This window comes from Acipenser ruthenus, chromosome 19 (assembly GCF_902713425.1).
Source record: "Acipenser ruthenus chromosome 19, fAciRut3.2 maternal haplotype, whole genome shotgun sequence".
NCBI classification, from domain to species: Eukaryota; Metazoa; Chordata; class Actinopteri; order Acipenseriformes; family Acipenseridae; genus Acipenser; species Acipenser ruthenus.
In genome coordinates, this window is record NC_081207.1 from 14,860,994 (window position 1) to 14,878,091 (window position 17,098).

Below are 17,098 nucleotides of genomic sequence, written 5' to 3' on the forward strand. Positions count from 1 at the left end.
AAAAGTAGACAAATTTAAATCTAAAACAAAATGGCCAAAATGGTTTAATAGATCAATTTAAAAAATATATATTCAGCGAAAAAAGGCACTTACAGAGCATTTAAAACGGACCAAAAACAAAGTACACAGAAAGAGTACTTGGAACTGCAAACACAAGTCAAAAAGGAAGTTAGAAAGGTCAAGAGAGAGAGATATAAATCAACATTGCTAAGGGGGCTAAAACCAATTCCAAAATATTTTTCCAATATTATAACAGCAAGACAACATTCAAAGATGAGGTTAAATGTCTGTGGCAATGTGCCCCGCCCCTGTGTGCATATTATGTGTTGTGTGTTGCGTGCGTGTGTTAATGTTGGTGTATAGTCATTGGTACACGGGATATAAACGGGTCTGTGTTTCACGTGTATTTAAAAATGTAGATTTGTATTTAGGCACGAGGAGGGCACAAATCACTTCACATGCTGGTTAAATGTAATATGTGAGCACGGGGTTGCACAGAATTAATTCACGTGCTGGGATTCAAGTGAATTATTAATTAGTAATCGAATCCCAGCACAACAGTATATATAGATGCACATTTCTTTCACTCGGGGTTGGGTGTTCGAGAGTGGAGAACGGGAGAGAGAGAAGGAGAAAGAAAAGCAAAATAAACGTAAAGTGTTTGTTCTCACCGTGTTTGTTTGTCTCCGTACACTGTTTGTTAAGTGTTAGTTCGTTTTGTTTGTCTGTTTATTTTGGCTACAAGTGCCGTGTCCTGTTTTGTGTTAAAACCTTTTATTTTCTGTGCTGTTTATTAAATGCTGAGCGAAACCATTCGCTCAGCTCCACCAAACCACACCGCTCTCTGTCTGTTTATTTCCTGCTTCTGGTCTGACGCCACCCACTCCGGCCGTCTTTGTGACAATGTCTAAGAGACACAAATGGCAAAATCATAGACAAAAAAAAAAATAGCAAATATATTAAATGATTACTTTTCACAAGTTTTTACAAAGGAGGACATGTACAACATGCCCAACATGTTGACCTGTTCCTATCCAGTTTTAAATGACTTTAGCATAAAAGAGGCAGAAGTGTTAAAGGAACTAGGCGCTCTTAAAATAAACAAATCCCCTGCGCCGGATGAGATTCTCCCAACAGTACTCAAAGAAATGAAAGAAGTTATTTACAAATTGCTAACCAAGATCTTGCAACAGTCGCTTGACAGAGGGGTTGTACCGACAGATTGCAAAATTGCAAACGTAATACCGATCCACAAAAGGGAGACTAAACCGAACCAGGTAACGACAGACCAATAAGCCTGACTTCTATTATATGTAAACTTATGGAAACGATAATAAGATCCAAAATGGAAAATTACCTATATGGTAACAATATCCTGGGAGACAGTCAGCATGGTTTTAGGAAAGGGAGATCGTGTCTAACTAACCTGCTTGATTTTTTTGAGGATGCAACATTGACAATGAATAATTGCAAAGCATACGGCATGGTTTATTTAGATTTCCAGAAAGCTTTTGACAAAGTCCTGCATAAAAGATTAATTCTCAAACTGAACGCAGTAGGGATTCAAGGAAATGCATGCACATGGATTAGGGAGTGGTTAACAGGTAGAAAACAGAAAGTACTGATTAGAGGAGAAACCTCAAAATGGAGTGAGGTAACCAGTGGTGTACCACAGGGATCAGTATTAGGTCCTCTGCTATTCCTAATCTACATTAATGATTTAGATTCTGGTATAGTAAGCAAACTTGTTAAATTTGCAGACAACATAAAAATAGGAGGAGTGGCAAACACTGTTGAAGCAGCAAAGGTCATTCAAAATGATCTAGACAGTATTCAGAACTGGGCAGACACATGGCAAATTAAATTTAATAGAGAAAAGTGTAAAGCACTGCATGCAGACAATAAAAATGTGCATTATAAATATCATTTGGGAGATACTGAAATTGAAGAAGGGAACTATGAAAAAGACCTAGGAGTTTATGTTGACTCAGAAATGTCTTCATCTAGACAATGTGGGGAAGCTATAAAAAAAGGCCAACAAGATGCTAGGATATATTGTGAGAAGTGTTGAATTTAAATCAAGGGAAGTAATGTTAAAACTTTACAATGCATTAGTAAGACCTCACCTAGAATATTGTGTTCAGTTCTTGTCACCTCGTTACAAAAAGGATATTGCTGCTCTAGAAAGAGTGCAAAGAAGATCAACCAGAATTATCCTGGGTTTTAAAGTCATGTCGTATGCAGACAGGCTAAAAGAATTAAATCTATTCAGTCTTGAACAAACGGTATAGACAATGTCGACCTAGGGGACCTGAAAAAAAGAAACAAGGACCAGGGGTCACAAATGGAGATAAGATAAAGGTGCATTCAGAACAGAAAATAGGAGGCACTTTTTTACACAGAGAATGGTGAGGGTCTGGAACCAACTCCCCAGTAATGTTGTTGAAGCTGACACCCTGGGATCCTTCAAGAAGCTGCGTGATGAGATTCTGGGATCAATAAGCTACTAACAACCAAACAAGCAAGATGGGCCGAATGGCCTCCTCTCGTTTGTAAACTTTATTATGTTCTTCTGTTTTTATATTTGATTGTCAATATATATAGCAGATCCCCAAATTCTGTCAGAAATAGTGGGTTTGACTTTGGTGGTCGATAAATAATTACAATATGAACAGGTAATGGACTGTTTAATGTCAAGGTTAGAACTTCAAAAGATGAATAACCTTTTCTAAGTTCACTACAAAAAACAGTAGCAAGTCCACCTCCCTGTCCAGTAGAGCGAGCTTTCTGGAAAAAGAATAGTTAGGTGGAGAAGCCACAATCAGGGAAATATTGACATTCGGTCCAAGCCGTATTTCAGTTAAATTGAGAATATCAATGTTGTAATCCTGAATAAAATCACTAATTAACACAGACATGCACGCCAGACACACATACACACAGACACGCACAGACACATCAGATGCAGACAGACACACACAGACACACACTGCATTGCATTGGGCAGGCTGGTTTCAAGCTCTGATGGAGGTTAATTCACCAGATTCACTCAGACAGCTGGTAGCATCACAGACAATACAAGCAGGGAGCTGGGGAGCTGCTTTCCATCATCCAGAACTGGGAAATGATCATATATTGTGCTCTACCTAAAACTCGACCCTGGATGCCCCTCTGCTATGGTCTGGCTCTCAGCTTGCATCCAAGACATCGAGGCCTGGATGTCTGCCAGTTTTCTTCAGCTCAAAACTAACAAATCTGAACACTTCTAGTAGGATCAAAAGCTCAACTCAAGAATCTCAATATTGCTGCCTTGAACCTCGGAAACTGCTGCTGCTGTCTTCCCGCACTGTACGAAGCCTTGCTGTACTTCTGGATAGTAACCTCTCCTTTGGAGTCAAATCCTCCTTCTACCACCTCCGAAACATCTCAAAGGTCCGTCCCTACCTTTCCCTCCTAGATGCAGAGATACTCTGTCATGCATTCATCTCCTCTCGACTCGACTACTGCAACTGTCTCTATGGCGTTCTGCTGTCACGCGCCATAAACCGACTGCAGCTAGTTCAAAAGGATCCTTACCAGATGTAAAAAACATGATCACATTACCTCCTGTCTTACCCAGCTGCACTGGCTACCTGTAAAGTTCAGGATTACTTTTAAAATTCTCCTGCTTGCCTACAAGGCCCTTCATCACACAGGTCCAAAGTATCTCTCCAACCTGCTGACCCGCTATGTCCCTGCACATCAGCTGTGGTCCTCTGACTCTGGCTTGCTTGTTATACCCAAGCAAAAGTGTACCACACTCGGAGAGCGCTCTTTTAGCTTCATGGCCCTGACTCTCTGCAGCTCTCTCCCAGCTTTAGTGCATGTAGCTCCCACAGTCGCTCACTTCAAATCAACTTTCAAGACCCACTTGTTCCCTCTTGCTTTCAATGCTCTTCAAGCCTGATATCTGTTATTAGCTGTTGTCTAAATTGGTATTTCAGGTTTTTCACTCCATCTTATTCGTATGATTCTGCATGACACATGCATCCACAATGTCTAGAATTCACATACTAGCCTTGTATTTAATGTATTATACCTGTACTTAATGTATTTGTATTGTTTTTTACTGTTTGTATTTAATGGACTGTTTGTATTGAATGTACTATTCCCTGTATTTAATGTATTATGCATTGTTCCTCACTATCTTGTAAAACGCTTTGTGATGGTGGTCCATTATGAAAGGTGCTATATACAATAAATATTGATTGATTGATTGATTGATTGAAATATGCCTGATTTCATTGTACTGGTAGCTAAGGAAGCTGCCCATTCAAATACACACACACACTGAAATATAAACACATTTTTTAACAGGGAAGTTATTTTTGTATAACAGCCAGGGATCTAAGCTGTTCAAACACTGCTACACAGTCACACCCAAACACACACACATCTCCAAGCAGTTAAACCGGTTGGTTTGGTGTGTGACGTTCCATCACTGCGTCAGGAAAACACCTTGTCTTACAAAACTATAAGGGATAAAGGGCATTTCCTTATATTACAAGATTCTGATACTCTTAATATCGTACACTAAAGAATGTCTGAACCAAGTTTCGCTAGATATGGCAAATCCTCTGTGAATCTGTCCAGTAAACTAACTGTTTCCTTGTCTCTTATGGTACAAGTAGGTCAGATATGAATTTTCAATTAACGAACAATGTCACTGATTCAATTAAATGATTCCATGTTTAACTGGTTGTTAGCTCACAAGGTGTTGAGTATGTTATCAGTGTGCAAAAACAAAGGGACGAGGAGACCTCATTTCTTTTCCATTTCTCTTTTGCTTCCCTAAGCTGAAACAGAGCTCGCTGTATATATGGCGTTCCTATCATAACCCCCTTCTGCTGCAAGTAGTAGCAGGATGGCTGTCTCTCTCTATCTGTCTGATTGTTTAGTTCACATGAGAGTGACAGAGGATTTCAAGGAGGGAGGACGCCTGTGTGTCTGATGAAGTTCAGAAAGAAGGCCAAACTGTGCAGGAAGGAGAAGCCTTCACCCAGGAATCAGATTGAAGTGTCAAACTGGGCTCTGTCTAAAGCTTTCAAATGTGTCATTCTGTTTCATTACTGAAACTGTGACACGGGCAGGTGAATGAAAAAGAGACTAAACAGACAAACAGATAGGTAGATAGACAGACAGAGTGCTAGATAGACAGACAGATAGCAGAGAGTACATATGATTCAGCCATAAAACTATGAAGTTGTGTCAGATAGGTAAACATACTACAACAGCCTTCAGTTAATTTGATTAAAAGTGTACCTTTTTCAAGACTTTTTCAAATAGAGCTGTTGATCAGCAGGAAGTACTGTTCATACAGGACAGACCGAGACAGGACAGAGAGACAGACAATACCTTGCTTTTGATCCACACTGCTTCCTTTGAAGACAAACAGAGCCAATAAGATCCAAACCATCTTCATTTTTAAAACAATATATAATTTCCTTCAAAAGACATCACCCTGTTCGTTCACTTTTCCTTCTCACAAATGTAAATTTGTGTTTCTTTTCTCTGTGCGTTCCCTAAACTGTCACACCTTCTGTGTGTCCTCCTTTCTTACCTACTGTACTGAATTACCTCCCAACATTACCTTGCCTCCTCCCATGACTGGAATAACTCGATTGTCAGGCTCGACTGCCTCTCTCACACTCTCTCAGCTCTGTTCAACTGCATTCAAATAGGACTTTATCAGCCTGACAGAGGCACCACCCCCCACCCACTTAATTAGTTAGTATGATATCTTGATATCTTGTAGCAATTGTAAGTCGCCCTGGATAAGGGCGTCTGCTAAGAAATAAATAATAATAATAATAATAATAGTAACTAGGTTTCATGTATAAAAGTGCAGATCAAAGGTTATACTTAACAATCCTGAATGCCTGAGCAAACAGCCTGCTTGTTGAGAATTGTCCCTTTAAGTTTCCTATTGTTGTGTTCTTCTGTGCTTGGTCCGTAGAATCATCAATCCCAATGGGATCTAAGACAGTTTGTGTTCTGGTAGATTCTAAGTTGTTCGGCTGATTTACGACAGTTTTACTCCGTCGTCCTCTGTCACTCTCCGTCGTGTTTGCCGGTCCTTGCAGCCTGTCACCCGAGTCTCTGTATCGCAGCTGATGCAGCGTACAAGCTTGTGGCTGAGTCAGTCGGAAACTGAAAGTCCAAGCAGATAATCGAATCAAAACAGCATAAAAGCTTTACAACAACTGCACTAAATAGTTTTTTTTGTTTGTTTCTATAGCTTTCTGCTGTTTTCAGTCTCGCTTTCTTTTCCCTATATGGTCAGGTTTTGCATTTAGCTCTTTGTTAAGCTTTGTTGGCATTTCTTGTGTCCAGTTTAACTGGGCCTCTTTGGGTAACTGTAAAGTATAGTTTGTGGTTGACACCTTTATTCTAAGCCCTTGCAGATGTCTCGGATGAGATATGTGTTTTTCCACTGTGCACATTATAGACACTGTTTTTGTCTTGAGTTTAAGTTTCAGCAACAGTGATAAATGTCTTTATTTTAAACAGTTTTTTCACTTAACCCTTTACAGGGTATAGTTCCTACACACACACACACTGACAGACAGACAGACAGACAGACACATACACTGACAGACACCCAACACACAGATACAGGCATTCACAGACACAGACACACACACAGACATATCCTGCTCATGGATATAATTTACAATAATAGACAGGTGCAGGTGATAATTAACAAATTAAGACTTTTTAGCCTGTGTTCTTCTGGAAGGTGTAGTCCTGTTTTTTCCCCATACTACACTTTCATAAGAACATAAGAACATAAGAAAGTTTACAAAAGAGAGGAGGCCATTCAGCCCATCTTGCTCATTTGTTTGCTGGGATACAGAGTTCCCGAGCCTGCCTGCGAGAGCGCCTGCACGAGAGTGAGGGAGAGAAACTCTTTACCAACACAAGCTGAAAATTTAAATTTTTCTGACTTTGCTAGTTGGCCAAATTGGATCTGAAGATTCAAGAGATTCTGCATAGCGACAGGTTTGAACGAGAGATCTGAAGAATACCAAGTAAATTCACTTGTGTATACAATGGCTGATAATGCAGACGATATTTTGTGCACATTAGCGCTGACGGAAGAGGATAAAAGGAGCTACAGAGCAGTGTGGGATGCTTTTGAGAAACACTTTATTTGTAAACTTAACGTAATATATGAAAGAGCAAAGTTTAAAAAAAGATGTCAAGAACCCGGGGAAACAGCCGAAGCATTTTTATCTGCAGTTCATAAACTAGCAGAACACTGCCAATACAGGGTACTCCAAGAGGAAATGATCAGAGATAGACCTGTTGTCGGCATAAGAGATCATGGTTTAACAGAGCGTTTGCAACTAGACTCTGACCTGACACTGGCTAAAGCAATCATAAAGATTCGGCAACAAGAAGAAATAAAAAAGCAGCAGCCAATAATGCGTGAGTCTGTTTCTGCTGAACTGAAAGAATCTAATGTAGACACAGTAAATTTTTAAAAAAAAGACACAAAAAGGGGGATATCCTCGCAAATGTAGGCTCCAGAAAAGGCTGTGGGCGGTGCGGAAAGACACAAGCTCATTTATTGAATAGTTGCCCTGCACAATATGCAGAATGCAGGAAATGTCACAAGAAAGGCCATTTTGCTGCGATGTGCAGGACAAAAAGGGTAGATAATATTCTGGAATCTGAAGAGTTAGAGACAGAAAACATTTTTCTTGGTGAAATGACTTCCCAAAATCAACCAGATTCATGGCACCAGACTGTGACAGTGAATGGGCAGCACATGACCTTCAAATTGGACACCGGAGCGGCAGTGACAGCCATTCCATAAGAGACCTGCTGAGAGCAGACAATGTCTGGACCTGGGGAACAGCACAACAAAGTGCTTTTGAGAAGGTGAGACAGGAACTCAGTTCTCCAGCAGCCCTAGCACAATATTGCCCCAACAGGGAGACAAGGGTGTCTGCAGACACATCGTCATATGGCCTGGGAGGAGTCCTCACCCAACTCCAACCATCAAGTGAATGGCGGTCGGTGGCATTTATCTCACGCAGCATGTCTGAGACAGAGTGTAGGTACGTTCAAGTTGAGAAAGAAGCCCTGGCAGTAACATGGGCATGTGAGCGATTTCAAACATATCTGTTGGTCTTGGACTTTGTTCTCAGAACAGACCATAAGCCCTTGATTTCACTATTAGGTGCGAGAGCTCTTGATGACCTACCTCCACGCATATTAAGATTTAGATTGCGTCTACTTCACTTTACATACAAGATTGTTCACGTACCAGTGAAAAACCTTGTTACCGCCGATGCTCTGTCCAGAGCTCCAATACACAGTGAGCTGACTAAAGAGGACATGCTATTAGAGAGAGATAGTGAAGGAGAGAGAGAGAGAGTACACCGAAGGTACACAAACCGACTCACCGCAGCGGTCAGGTTCGGCCGGCGGCTCCACTCGACAACGGGGATATGGCAAAGCCTAGCCCCGAGGAGGAGAGCGCGGCTGGAGGTCACTCGACAGTGGGGATACAGCCAGGCCTGGCCCTGAGGAGGATACTGTGTACTCTCAAGAAGAAAAGACAACTCACTCGCAGATGACTGCACAGACAGTCGCTCACATACGACAGACAGGTAAAAAAAGAGCGGCCTAACACGCAGTCGGGGAGGCCACTGAAAGACAGAAAGATAAAAGAACTTGGTCTTTTTTCAAGAGTCATTGATTCCAGGAAAGCGGCAAGCCAGCTTTCAGCACGAATGCTAGGGAAATACAACTGACCCGAATCGACTCAAGGGCTCTTTCCTATCAACATGCTCAGCTAAACACAGAGGTCTTACCTTACTGTCTTGAGAAGGAAAAAGAGAGTGACGGTTTTATACCCTCGGTGGGTGGGACCGAAGGCGTCATCCCAGGAAGGGGCCTTCGGCAGCTCTGGTATAGAGAGCTCAGCATTACCTACCTCAAGGGCAGGAATATCCCATACATAATGTTAGTGGTCGTCTTCGAATTGAAAGGGAACCGCATCTGCCTGCTTTACTGTACTCTAAATATGAAAACGTATTTCAATATTCTGATGAAAATTAATGGTTTTGCTTAAGAAAGACAGTTTTTGGATACACAGGTAAATAAGGCTATGATGGTCCTGTTGCAGTATCACCAAGATCCAAAATACATGATTTAGTTGTATTTCAATGTCATTCGAGGAGACAATGCTTGGCGGGTTTAACGTCCGTTCTTCCCGCCGATCTGAGCCCCATATAGATAGTCAAAAGTTTACGGTAAGAGTGCAGTTATTTTTTGGGGAAATATACCTTATGAAATACGTTGAATGCCCCTTGATTATAAGTATGATAGTAAGTGCGTGTTTAGAATATTAATAATTGATTTAAATTGGTGTGAAGTGATGGAAATGGTGTTTGAAATTGATGTAGGTACTGTAGGACTGCAGAACAGGTTAACGGATTTAAAGGTTTAAAAAAAAAAAAAAAAAAGTGCAACTTGTTTTCCTGACTGTTTTTCTAATTTGCTTAAATAGGCATAACATATTTTAAAGTACAAGCTAGTGCTATGTTAAACTTCAATTATTTGGCTGCCTTATGTTGGGGGGGGGGGGGGGGTGAAACAATGTAAAATATATATGTAGCATCCCTGGGTGGTCTGGGGGTCTGTTTTGTGCTATAAATTATTATACTGTACAAGTTCACAAAAAGACGCAGGAGTATGAATCTGGTTACAGCTTTTATTTGTGTCCGTCAGTGCAACTATTTTTCAAACTCAACACAATGAATGAAACTTAGTATTCAGACTCACTTGTAACAGAGTAATAATAAAAAAATGCAAGTCTTAATTATATATATATAATGTGTGTGTATCTTACTGTACATCGTTGGGTTCAATGTGTGCTTTTTTATTATTATTTATCGTCTTATTGTTTGCGGCGCAGATGCAAAGCCGCCGCCATTATTTGTTATTTTGTATTTTTGATTATTAAAACCTCGTGAGGATGCGTGACTGATCAGCTACTGATTAACTAGCTGACAGTCACACATCCTTACTAAACTCGTGCAGACTATGGCCAAGGGGTAATAAGATAATAATTAATTGATAGCTAGTTTACCTCTTGGCCAGAATATAAAAGAACAACAATAGAAGAATAGAGACAGGAGGTAAGGAACTGCAAATATAACAATTGCTAAGAGTGCTGGTTTATACATAAATCTTATTTAAATCTTTTGTTTGTTTTATTATTTAATAAAATAACTGGACGCTGTAGCGTTTCAGTTTGTCCTGCCATTACTTGTTTTGGTTTTGTGTTCCTGGTCCATGACGTCACCACACCTGTGCACGTCAAGCCATCCTTTCACATGCCCTTACTAAGTTTCTCCCCTCTCCCGCTACCCCAATCTCATCCCATCCATACCTCTTCTCCCCTCCTTCCCTCACCCACTTCTGCTCCCCTCCCATCCCCTCCTCTCGCCACTTATTTTCTCCCCCTCATCCTCCTCCTTCTCCCCCTCCCCGATACTATCTCTATACCCTTTCCCACTCACAGATCCATGCATCACCCCCCTAAGAAGGCGGGTCTCAGTTTTAGATCTATGCTCCAGACATTTCTGTAACGACACAACACCTAGAAAGAAGGAACCAAAACAAATACAAAGCTGAACGCAAGAGGAGATGCATCTATACACTAAGGGTTTGTGAACTTGAAGCAATCTCTGCTGCATTAGGTAGTAGCAGGCTTGCTTTCTGTCTGACTGTTTAGTTATCATGAGAGTGACAGAAAGGGTGACAGAGAGCTTCAAGGAGGGAGTAAGCTTGTGCGTCTGCCTGCCTGCAACTAAAACTACCTGATGGAATGGAAACAAACTGGAGACCCAACACTGTCTGCATTGTTTCTGATGAAGCAGATTGTTGTATCTACAGTGGCTCTCAAAAGTATTCACCCCCCCTGGACTTGTCCACATTTTATTGTGTTACAACATGGAATCAAAATGGATTTAATTAGGAGTTTTTGCCACTGATCAACACAAAAAAAGTCCATCATATCAAAGTGAAAAATAAAATCTACAAATCGTTCTAAATTAATTACAAATACAAAACAGAAAATAATTGATTGCATAAGTATTCACCCCCACCTCTACCAAATGAGGCAATATTTGGTAGAGGCACCTTTGGCAGCAATTACAGCCATGAGTCTATTTGTATAAGTCTCTACCAGCTTTGCACATCTGGACACTGCAATTTTTGCCCATTCTTCTTCGCAAAATTGCTCAAGCTCCGTCATGTTGGATGGGGACCTTTAGTGAACAGCAATTTTCAACTCTTTCCACATATTCTCAATTGGATTGAGGTCCGGGCTTTGACTGGGCCACTCCAGGACATTGACCTTTTTGTTTTTAAGCCAATCCAGTGTATCTTTAGCTGTGTTTGGGGTCATTGTCCTGCTGGAAGATGAATCTTCTCCCAAGTCCCAGGTCTCTTGCAGACTTCAGCAGGTTTTCCTTCAGGATTTCTCTGTACTTTGCTGCATCCATTTTGCCCTCTATCTTCACAAGCTTTCCAGGCCCTGACGCAGGGACGCATCCCCATAGCATGATGCTGCCACCACCATGCTTCACGGTAGGGATGGTGTTCTCAGGATGATGTGTGGTGTTAGGCTTGCGCCAAACATAGCGCTTAGCGTTGAGGCCAAAAAGCTCATTTTGGTCTGATCAGACCATAGAATCTTCTTCCACTTGGTCTCAGAGTCTCCCACATGCCTTCTGGCAAACTCTAGCCGAGATTTGATGTGAGATTTTTTCAACAATTGCTTTCTTTTTGCCACTCTCACATAAAGGCCAGTTTTGTGAAGCACCTGGGCTATTGTTGCCATATGCACAGTGTCTCCCAGCTCAGCCGTGGAAGACTGTAACTCCTTTAGAGTTGCCATAGGCCTCTTGGTGGCCTCCCTGACTAGTGCCCTTCTCGCCCGGACACTCCGTTTTTGAGGACAGCTTGTTCTAGACAGATTCACAGTTGTGCCATATTCTCTCCATTTTTTAATAATGGACTTTACTGTCCTCTGGGGGATATTCAATGCCTTGGAAATGTTCTTATATCCTACCTCTGATTGGTGCTTTTGAAGAACCTTATTCCGGATTTGCTTTGAATTTTCCTTTGTCTTCATGATGTAGTTTTTGTTAGGAAATGTACTAACCAACTGTGGGACCTCCCAGAGACAGGTGTATTTAACCTGAAATCATGTGAAACACCTTAATTGCACACAGGTGGACTCCATTCAACTAATTATGTGACTTCTAAAGACAATTGGTTACACCAGAGCTTATTTTGGTGTGTCATAGCAAAGAGGGTGAATACTTATGCAATCAATTATTTTCTGTTTTGTATTTGTAATTAATTTAGAACAATTTGTAGATTTTATTTTTCACTTTGACATTATGGACTTTTTTGTGTTGATCAGTGGCAAAAACTCCTAATTAAATCCATTTTGATTCCACGTTGTAACACAATAAAATGTGGCAAAGTCCAAAGGGGGTGAATACTTTTGAGAGCCACTGTACATTGCTGTATAAGGCACTGAAACCTATATTTGAGTTATCAGGGCAGGTAGTCTTTCTGCTGAGTTTAAATAGTCACTGAATGTTTTGAAAATAGAGCTCCATATATAGTCTACATATTCAGTACATGTAAGTACATACGAGTAAAGAGAAGTACAAATACTTTACTGAGTAGTTAAGTTTAAGAAAAACAGCATTACAATTGTGAGCTGTTGCATCGAATTCGGTAACTACCTCAAATCCTCAGTATTGCAAAACCACGTTGTAGAAAACTTATATATGTATATATGTACAGTGCTGTGAAAAAGTATTTGCCCCCTGTCTGATTTTCTGCATTTTTGCACAATTTTCACATTGTATTTGGTCAGATTTTTTTGTGGGTTGTAGTAGTATATAGAGGGAGTCTGAGAGAAAAAATAACACCAAAGTTTGGTGCTTCTTTCATTTGTTTGGTGTAAGGTAATTAAACATGCAATCTTCAGGTGTGAAAAACGTATTGCCCCCTTTAGGTAACACAACCCAATTAAAGGGATAATTAGGGCCAGCTGTTTGAGTACTTTGGTTAACAACCAGGCCTAATTTGGGCCAGCACTGCCCAATATAAATCTGACTAACTTTGGCCCTTACCATCAGAGTGAAGTTGTTAGCACACAGGTTCTAGAGGCACATCATGCCACGAACAAAAGAAATTTCTGAAGACATCCAGAAAAAAGTTGTTGATGCCTATCAGTCTGGAAAGGGTTACAAAGCCATTTCTAAGGCTCTGGGGCTCCACTGAACCACAGTCAGAGCCATATTGTCCAAATGGAGAAAGTTTGGGACAGTAGTGAATATTCCCAGGAGTGGCCGTCCTGCCAAAATCTCTCCAAGAGCAAGGTGTAAAATCATCCAGGAAGTCACAAAGAACCCTAGAACAACATCCAGGGATCTGCAGGCCTCTCTCGCCTCAGCTAAGGTCATGACTCCACCATCAGAAAGACACTGGGCAATAATGGGATTCATGGCAGAGTAGCAAGGCGGAAACCATTGCTCACTAAGGTGAACATGAATGCTCGTCTCAAGTTTGCCAAAAAGCACCTGGATGATCCTCAAGAGTTCTGGAACAATGTTCTATGGACAGAGTCAAAAGTGAAACTTTTTGGCCGACATGGGTCCCGCTGTGTCTGGCGAAAACCAAACACTGCATTCCACAGTAAGAACCTCATACCAACGGTCAAGCATGGTGATGGTAGTGTCCTGGTTTGGGGATGCTTTGCTGCATCAGGACCTGGACGCCTTGCCGTCACTGAAGGAACCATGAATTCTGCTCTGTATCAAATTCTACAGGAGAATGTCAGGCGATCCATCCGTGAGCTGAAGCTGAAACGCAGCTGGGTCATGCAGCAAGACAATGATCCGAAACACACAAGCAAGTCTACATCAGAATGATTGAAGAACAAGAAATTTAAAGTTTTGGAATGGCCTAGTTAAAGTCCAGACCTAAACCCCATTGAGATGTTGTGGCAGGACCTGAAACGAGCAGTTCATGCTCGAAAACCCACAAATGTCACTGAGTTGAAGCAGTTATTGCTGCTAAAGGTGGCATAACCAGTTATTGAGTCTAAGGGGGCGATTACTTGTTCACACAGGGGCATTGTGTGTTGCATAACTTTCTTTAACCCTTTGCGGTCCTATGTCGGACCTGGTCCGACATCGCGAAAATCCCTTTCCCGTCCATTGTCGGACTCTGTCCGACATTGCCGAAAACCATGATCTAACACAGCCTGTGTTTCATTTAAGACAAAAAAAGCCGAGACAAGTCGTTTCCTAATCGTCTCTGATCGGAAAGAAGGCGGAGACAACTGAATAGACCATATACAAGCTGAGCAAAGCCAAATTGAACAGACGGAGACGAGACGCACAAAGTGATAATGGCGCAGAGGAGACAGAGAAAGGCAATGCAGCCTGAAGAACTTGCACAGATGATGGAAGAAGAAGAAAGTACAGACGAAAGCAGTTTGGATGATGATTTTGAACAATCTAGTGACGAGGAAGTAAATTTTTCACTTACTGAGGACTCTGAGGAAAGTGACCATGAACCAGACGCGCAGCCAGAGGGCGAATGGAGACGCGCATCTTTAAGTGCGGATGCTTTCACAAAACTACCATTTACAGTTCTTCAGGCTGCATTGCCTTTCTCTGTCTCCTCTGCGCCATTAAATAAGGGATTTCAAGTGAGTACTACTTTGAGAACTGCACTGGAGTTTTTTCAACTTTTTTTCACAAATGCTTTGTTTACTGAAATTGTACATGAAACTAATAGACATGTGAGCGTAAAACTAACAGGACCGCGGCGTCATAATTCTATTTGGAACTCCTGGAAGCCTGTTACGTTACCTGAGATGAAGGCATTTTTTGGTGTTGTGCTGAATATGGGACTAAATGTAAAAACAGACATAAAAGAATATTTCTCTGAGGAATGGGCTGACAGAATGCTGTTTTTCAAAGATGTATTCAAGAGATCACGTTTCTTGCAGATGTTTTGGATGCTGCACCTTTGCCCTCCCCCCACCCAGGTGCCTCAGGCTGCTTTTGTTAGCAGAGGACAAAAGGTCAGGAATGTGGTCAGCTATATATATATATATATATATATATATATATATATATATATATATATAGTGTCAGAGCTGGGCTCTGACACTTTAAGAAATGGTGGTTTAGAGCTAAGAACTACACTACCCAGAGAGCCACAGGGCCTAATTGAAGTAGGGCATGGCCTCTGGATATAAAAACCCTGCAATTCTGTAGCTCAGGGCAGTCGGTGTTTGGTCAAGGAAGAGAACGGTTCCTGTGTGTTCCTGGGATTCAATCAACGTCAGCTTCTTGCCGCGTCTGCCAATTACTTTGAGGGTATTGTACCTTTTATTTAAAAGAGTGTTGTGTTGTGCAACGTGTAATTATTATGACGGTGGGTGATTAAAATCACCGTCGAGAGATTATTGTTTATCTGCCATAAACTGAAGACAGTTGTATTTGTTGATGGAACAAAGGGGACACTGCAAGCTTATTGTGTTTGTGTTTGCCACATGGACCTGCCACCACATTCCCAGGGGGGAAAGGGGACACCATCTTGGACTCCTCCTAAATCTTACCCACGCTGACCACCAGAGGTCATCCTCTCACCACTATGGATTCTTTACCGCCGGGGCTTCTAACCGGAAGGGGTCACCCTTGGCCCACACAGACATTGCTACTTACCTGTTTCTCCAACCCTTCGAAGGTGGCGCTGTTTAGCCACGTTTATACCCTACTGGGAACCTGGGAGTTTTTCTTTAAAGCTGTAAAGTGAATATTTGTGTTAATTGAAGTGCTGCAGTGTGCCACAGGGAAAAGTACGTGTAAAGAAGGAAACTTACCTTGCCCTGTGGAAAATCCAAGTCTGTGGACTTCTGTTTGTAGAGTAGAGAAGATATTATAAGTGAGTAAGTCCCATAGAGGGAATAGGAATCTTTTGTTTTGTAAACCCTGTAATACCACTACAAATCTTTCACTATATATATATATATATATATATATATATATATATATATATATATATATTTTTTTTTTTCAAAACACTGAGTTTTGATCAGAAAACACTGCAACTTAAAGTCTAATGGCTGCGTGTCTTTTTCTGATAACAAGCTGAATCTCAGAGCAGCTGATTCAAATTCGCCGGCATTCTGAGACACGGGGGAGGGGCGGAGCCCACAGCACAACACAGAAACAAACAAAAGCCAGCCAGTCTTTCCAGCGACAGCGTGGGAGAAGTACAGTCGTGGAAAAGTACAGGCAGTTAGAAGCAGTAAGGAGAAATTACATCTTTAAATTACATCTTTAATTGCTTTAATCCGAAAACACTGCAGCTTAAACACTGCAGATAAAAAGCTGAAACTCAGAGCAGCTGAGACATGGGGGAGGGGTGGAGCCCGCAGCACAACACAGAAACAATCTGTAGTGGATTTATTCTTCTCTATCCAAGAGACTCAGGATTCAGGTTGATTATCAGCTCCAGATATTTGAATAGATGTATACAAAGGAAGAGTCGGTAAAGAGTAGATTTTATACAGTGTTTTACAGGGTAGGGTGTGTCTCTGGGTGGGATGTCACAGAAGTTTGTGACAAAGCCTTTCGTTCATTATATGTGGTTCCAGCTATGCTGGAGCCTACCAGGACCAGTTTATCCTGGGCAGTTCTTTCCTGGGGACAGGGTGTAAATCCTTTGGTCTGACGGGGTGTCGACTGTGGTGGAACTTCTCTCCTGTCTCAGGCAATTCTCTGTTATTACAGCACAAGATAAAATCAAAACAGAGACAGTCCCATACTAATCAGAAGTGGTGGCCTGGGGATGGGGAGTACTGTTGTTCACAAGCCCGAGGACCAGCTGCAGCTGATGCAATCACTGTCTGCTACAATCTGAAAGGCATTTTGTGTTCAATTAAATGTATATAGAAATACAAGGTACACAAGTAACACACAAGATATAAAGTTCG

The 17,098-nt window shown here is 41.4% G+C and overlaps 2 protein-coding genes across 5 annotated transcripts in view; one reads left to right on the top strand and one right to left on the bottom strand.

The window, feature by feature from the left end:
- LOC117424612 (tyrosine-protein kinase STYK1-like) overlaps positions 1–17,098 on the bottom strand; it is a 67,070-nt gene that overhangs the window by 43,097 nt on the left and 6,875 nt on the right. For 3 of the 4 annotated variants that reach the window (XM_034041149.3, XM_058992519.1, XM_058992521.1), the window contains exon 5: positions 5,395–6,189. In XM_034041149.3, coding sequence (XP_033897040.1) covers positions 5,395–5,461 — 67 coding nt within the window. In that variant the 5' untranslated portion in view covers positions 5,462–6,189. Of the gene's footprint in view, positions 1–5,394; positions 6,190–15,824; positions 16,082–17,098 lie in introns of those variants that run through there. The other variant, XM_058992520.1, reaches the window with a different exon arrangement.
- LOC117424614 (caspase-2-like) overlaps positions 1–17,098 on the top strand; it is a 55,003-nt gene that overhangs the window by 19,082 nt on the left and 18,823 nt on the right. The gene's annotated exons all lie outside the window — the stretch shown is intronic.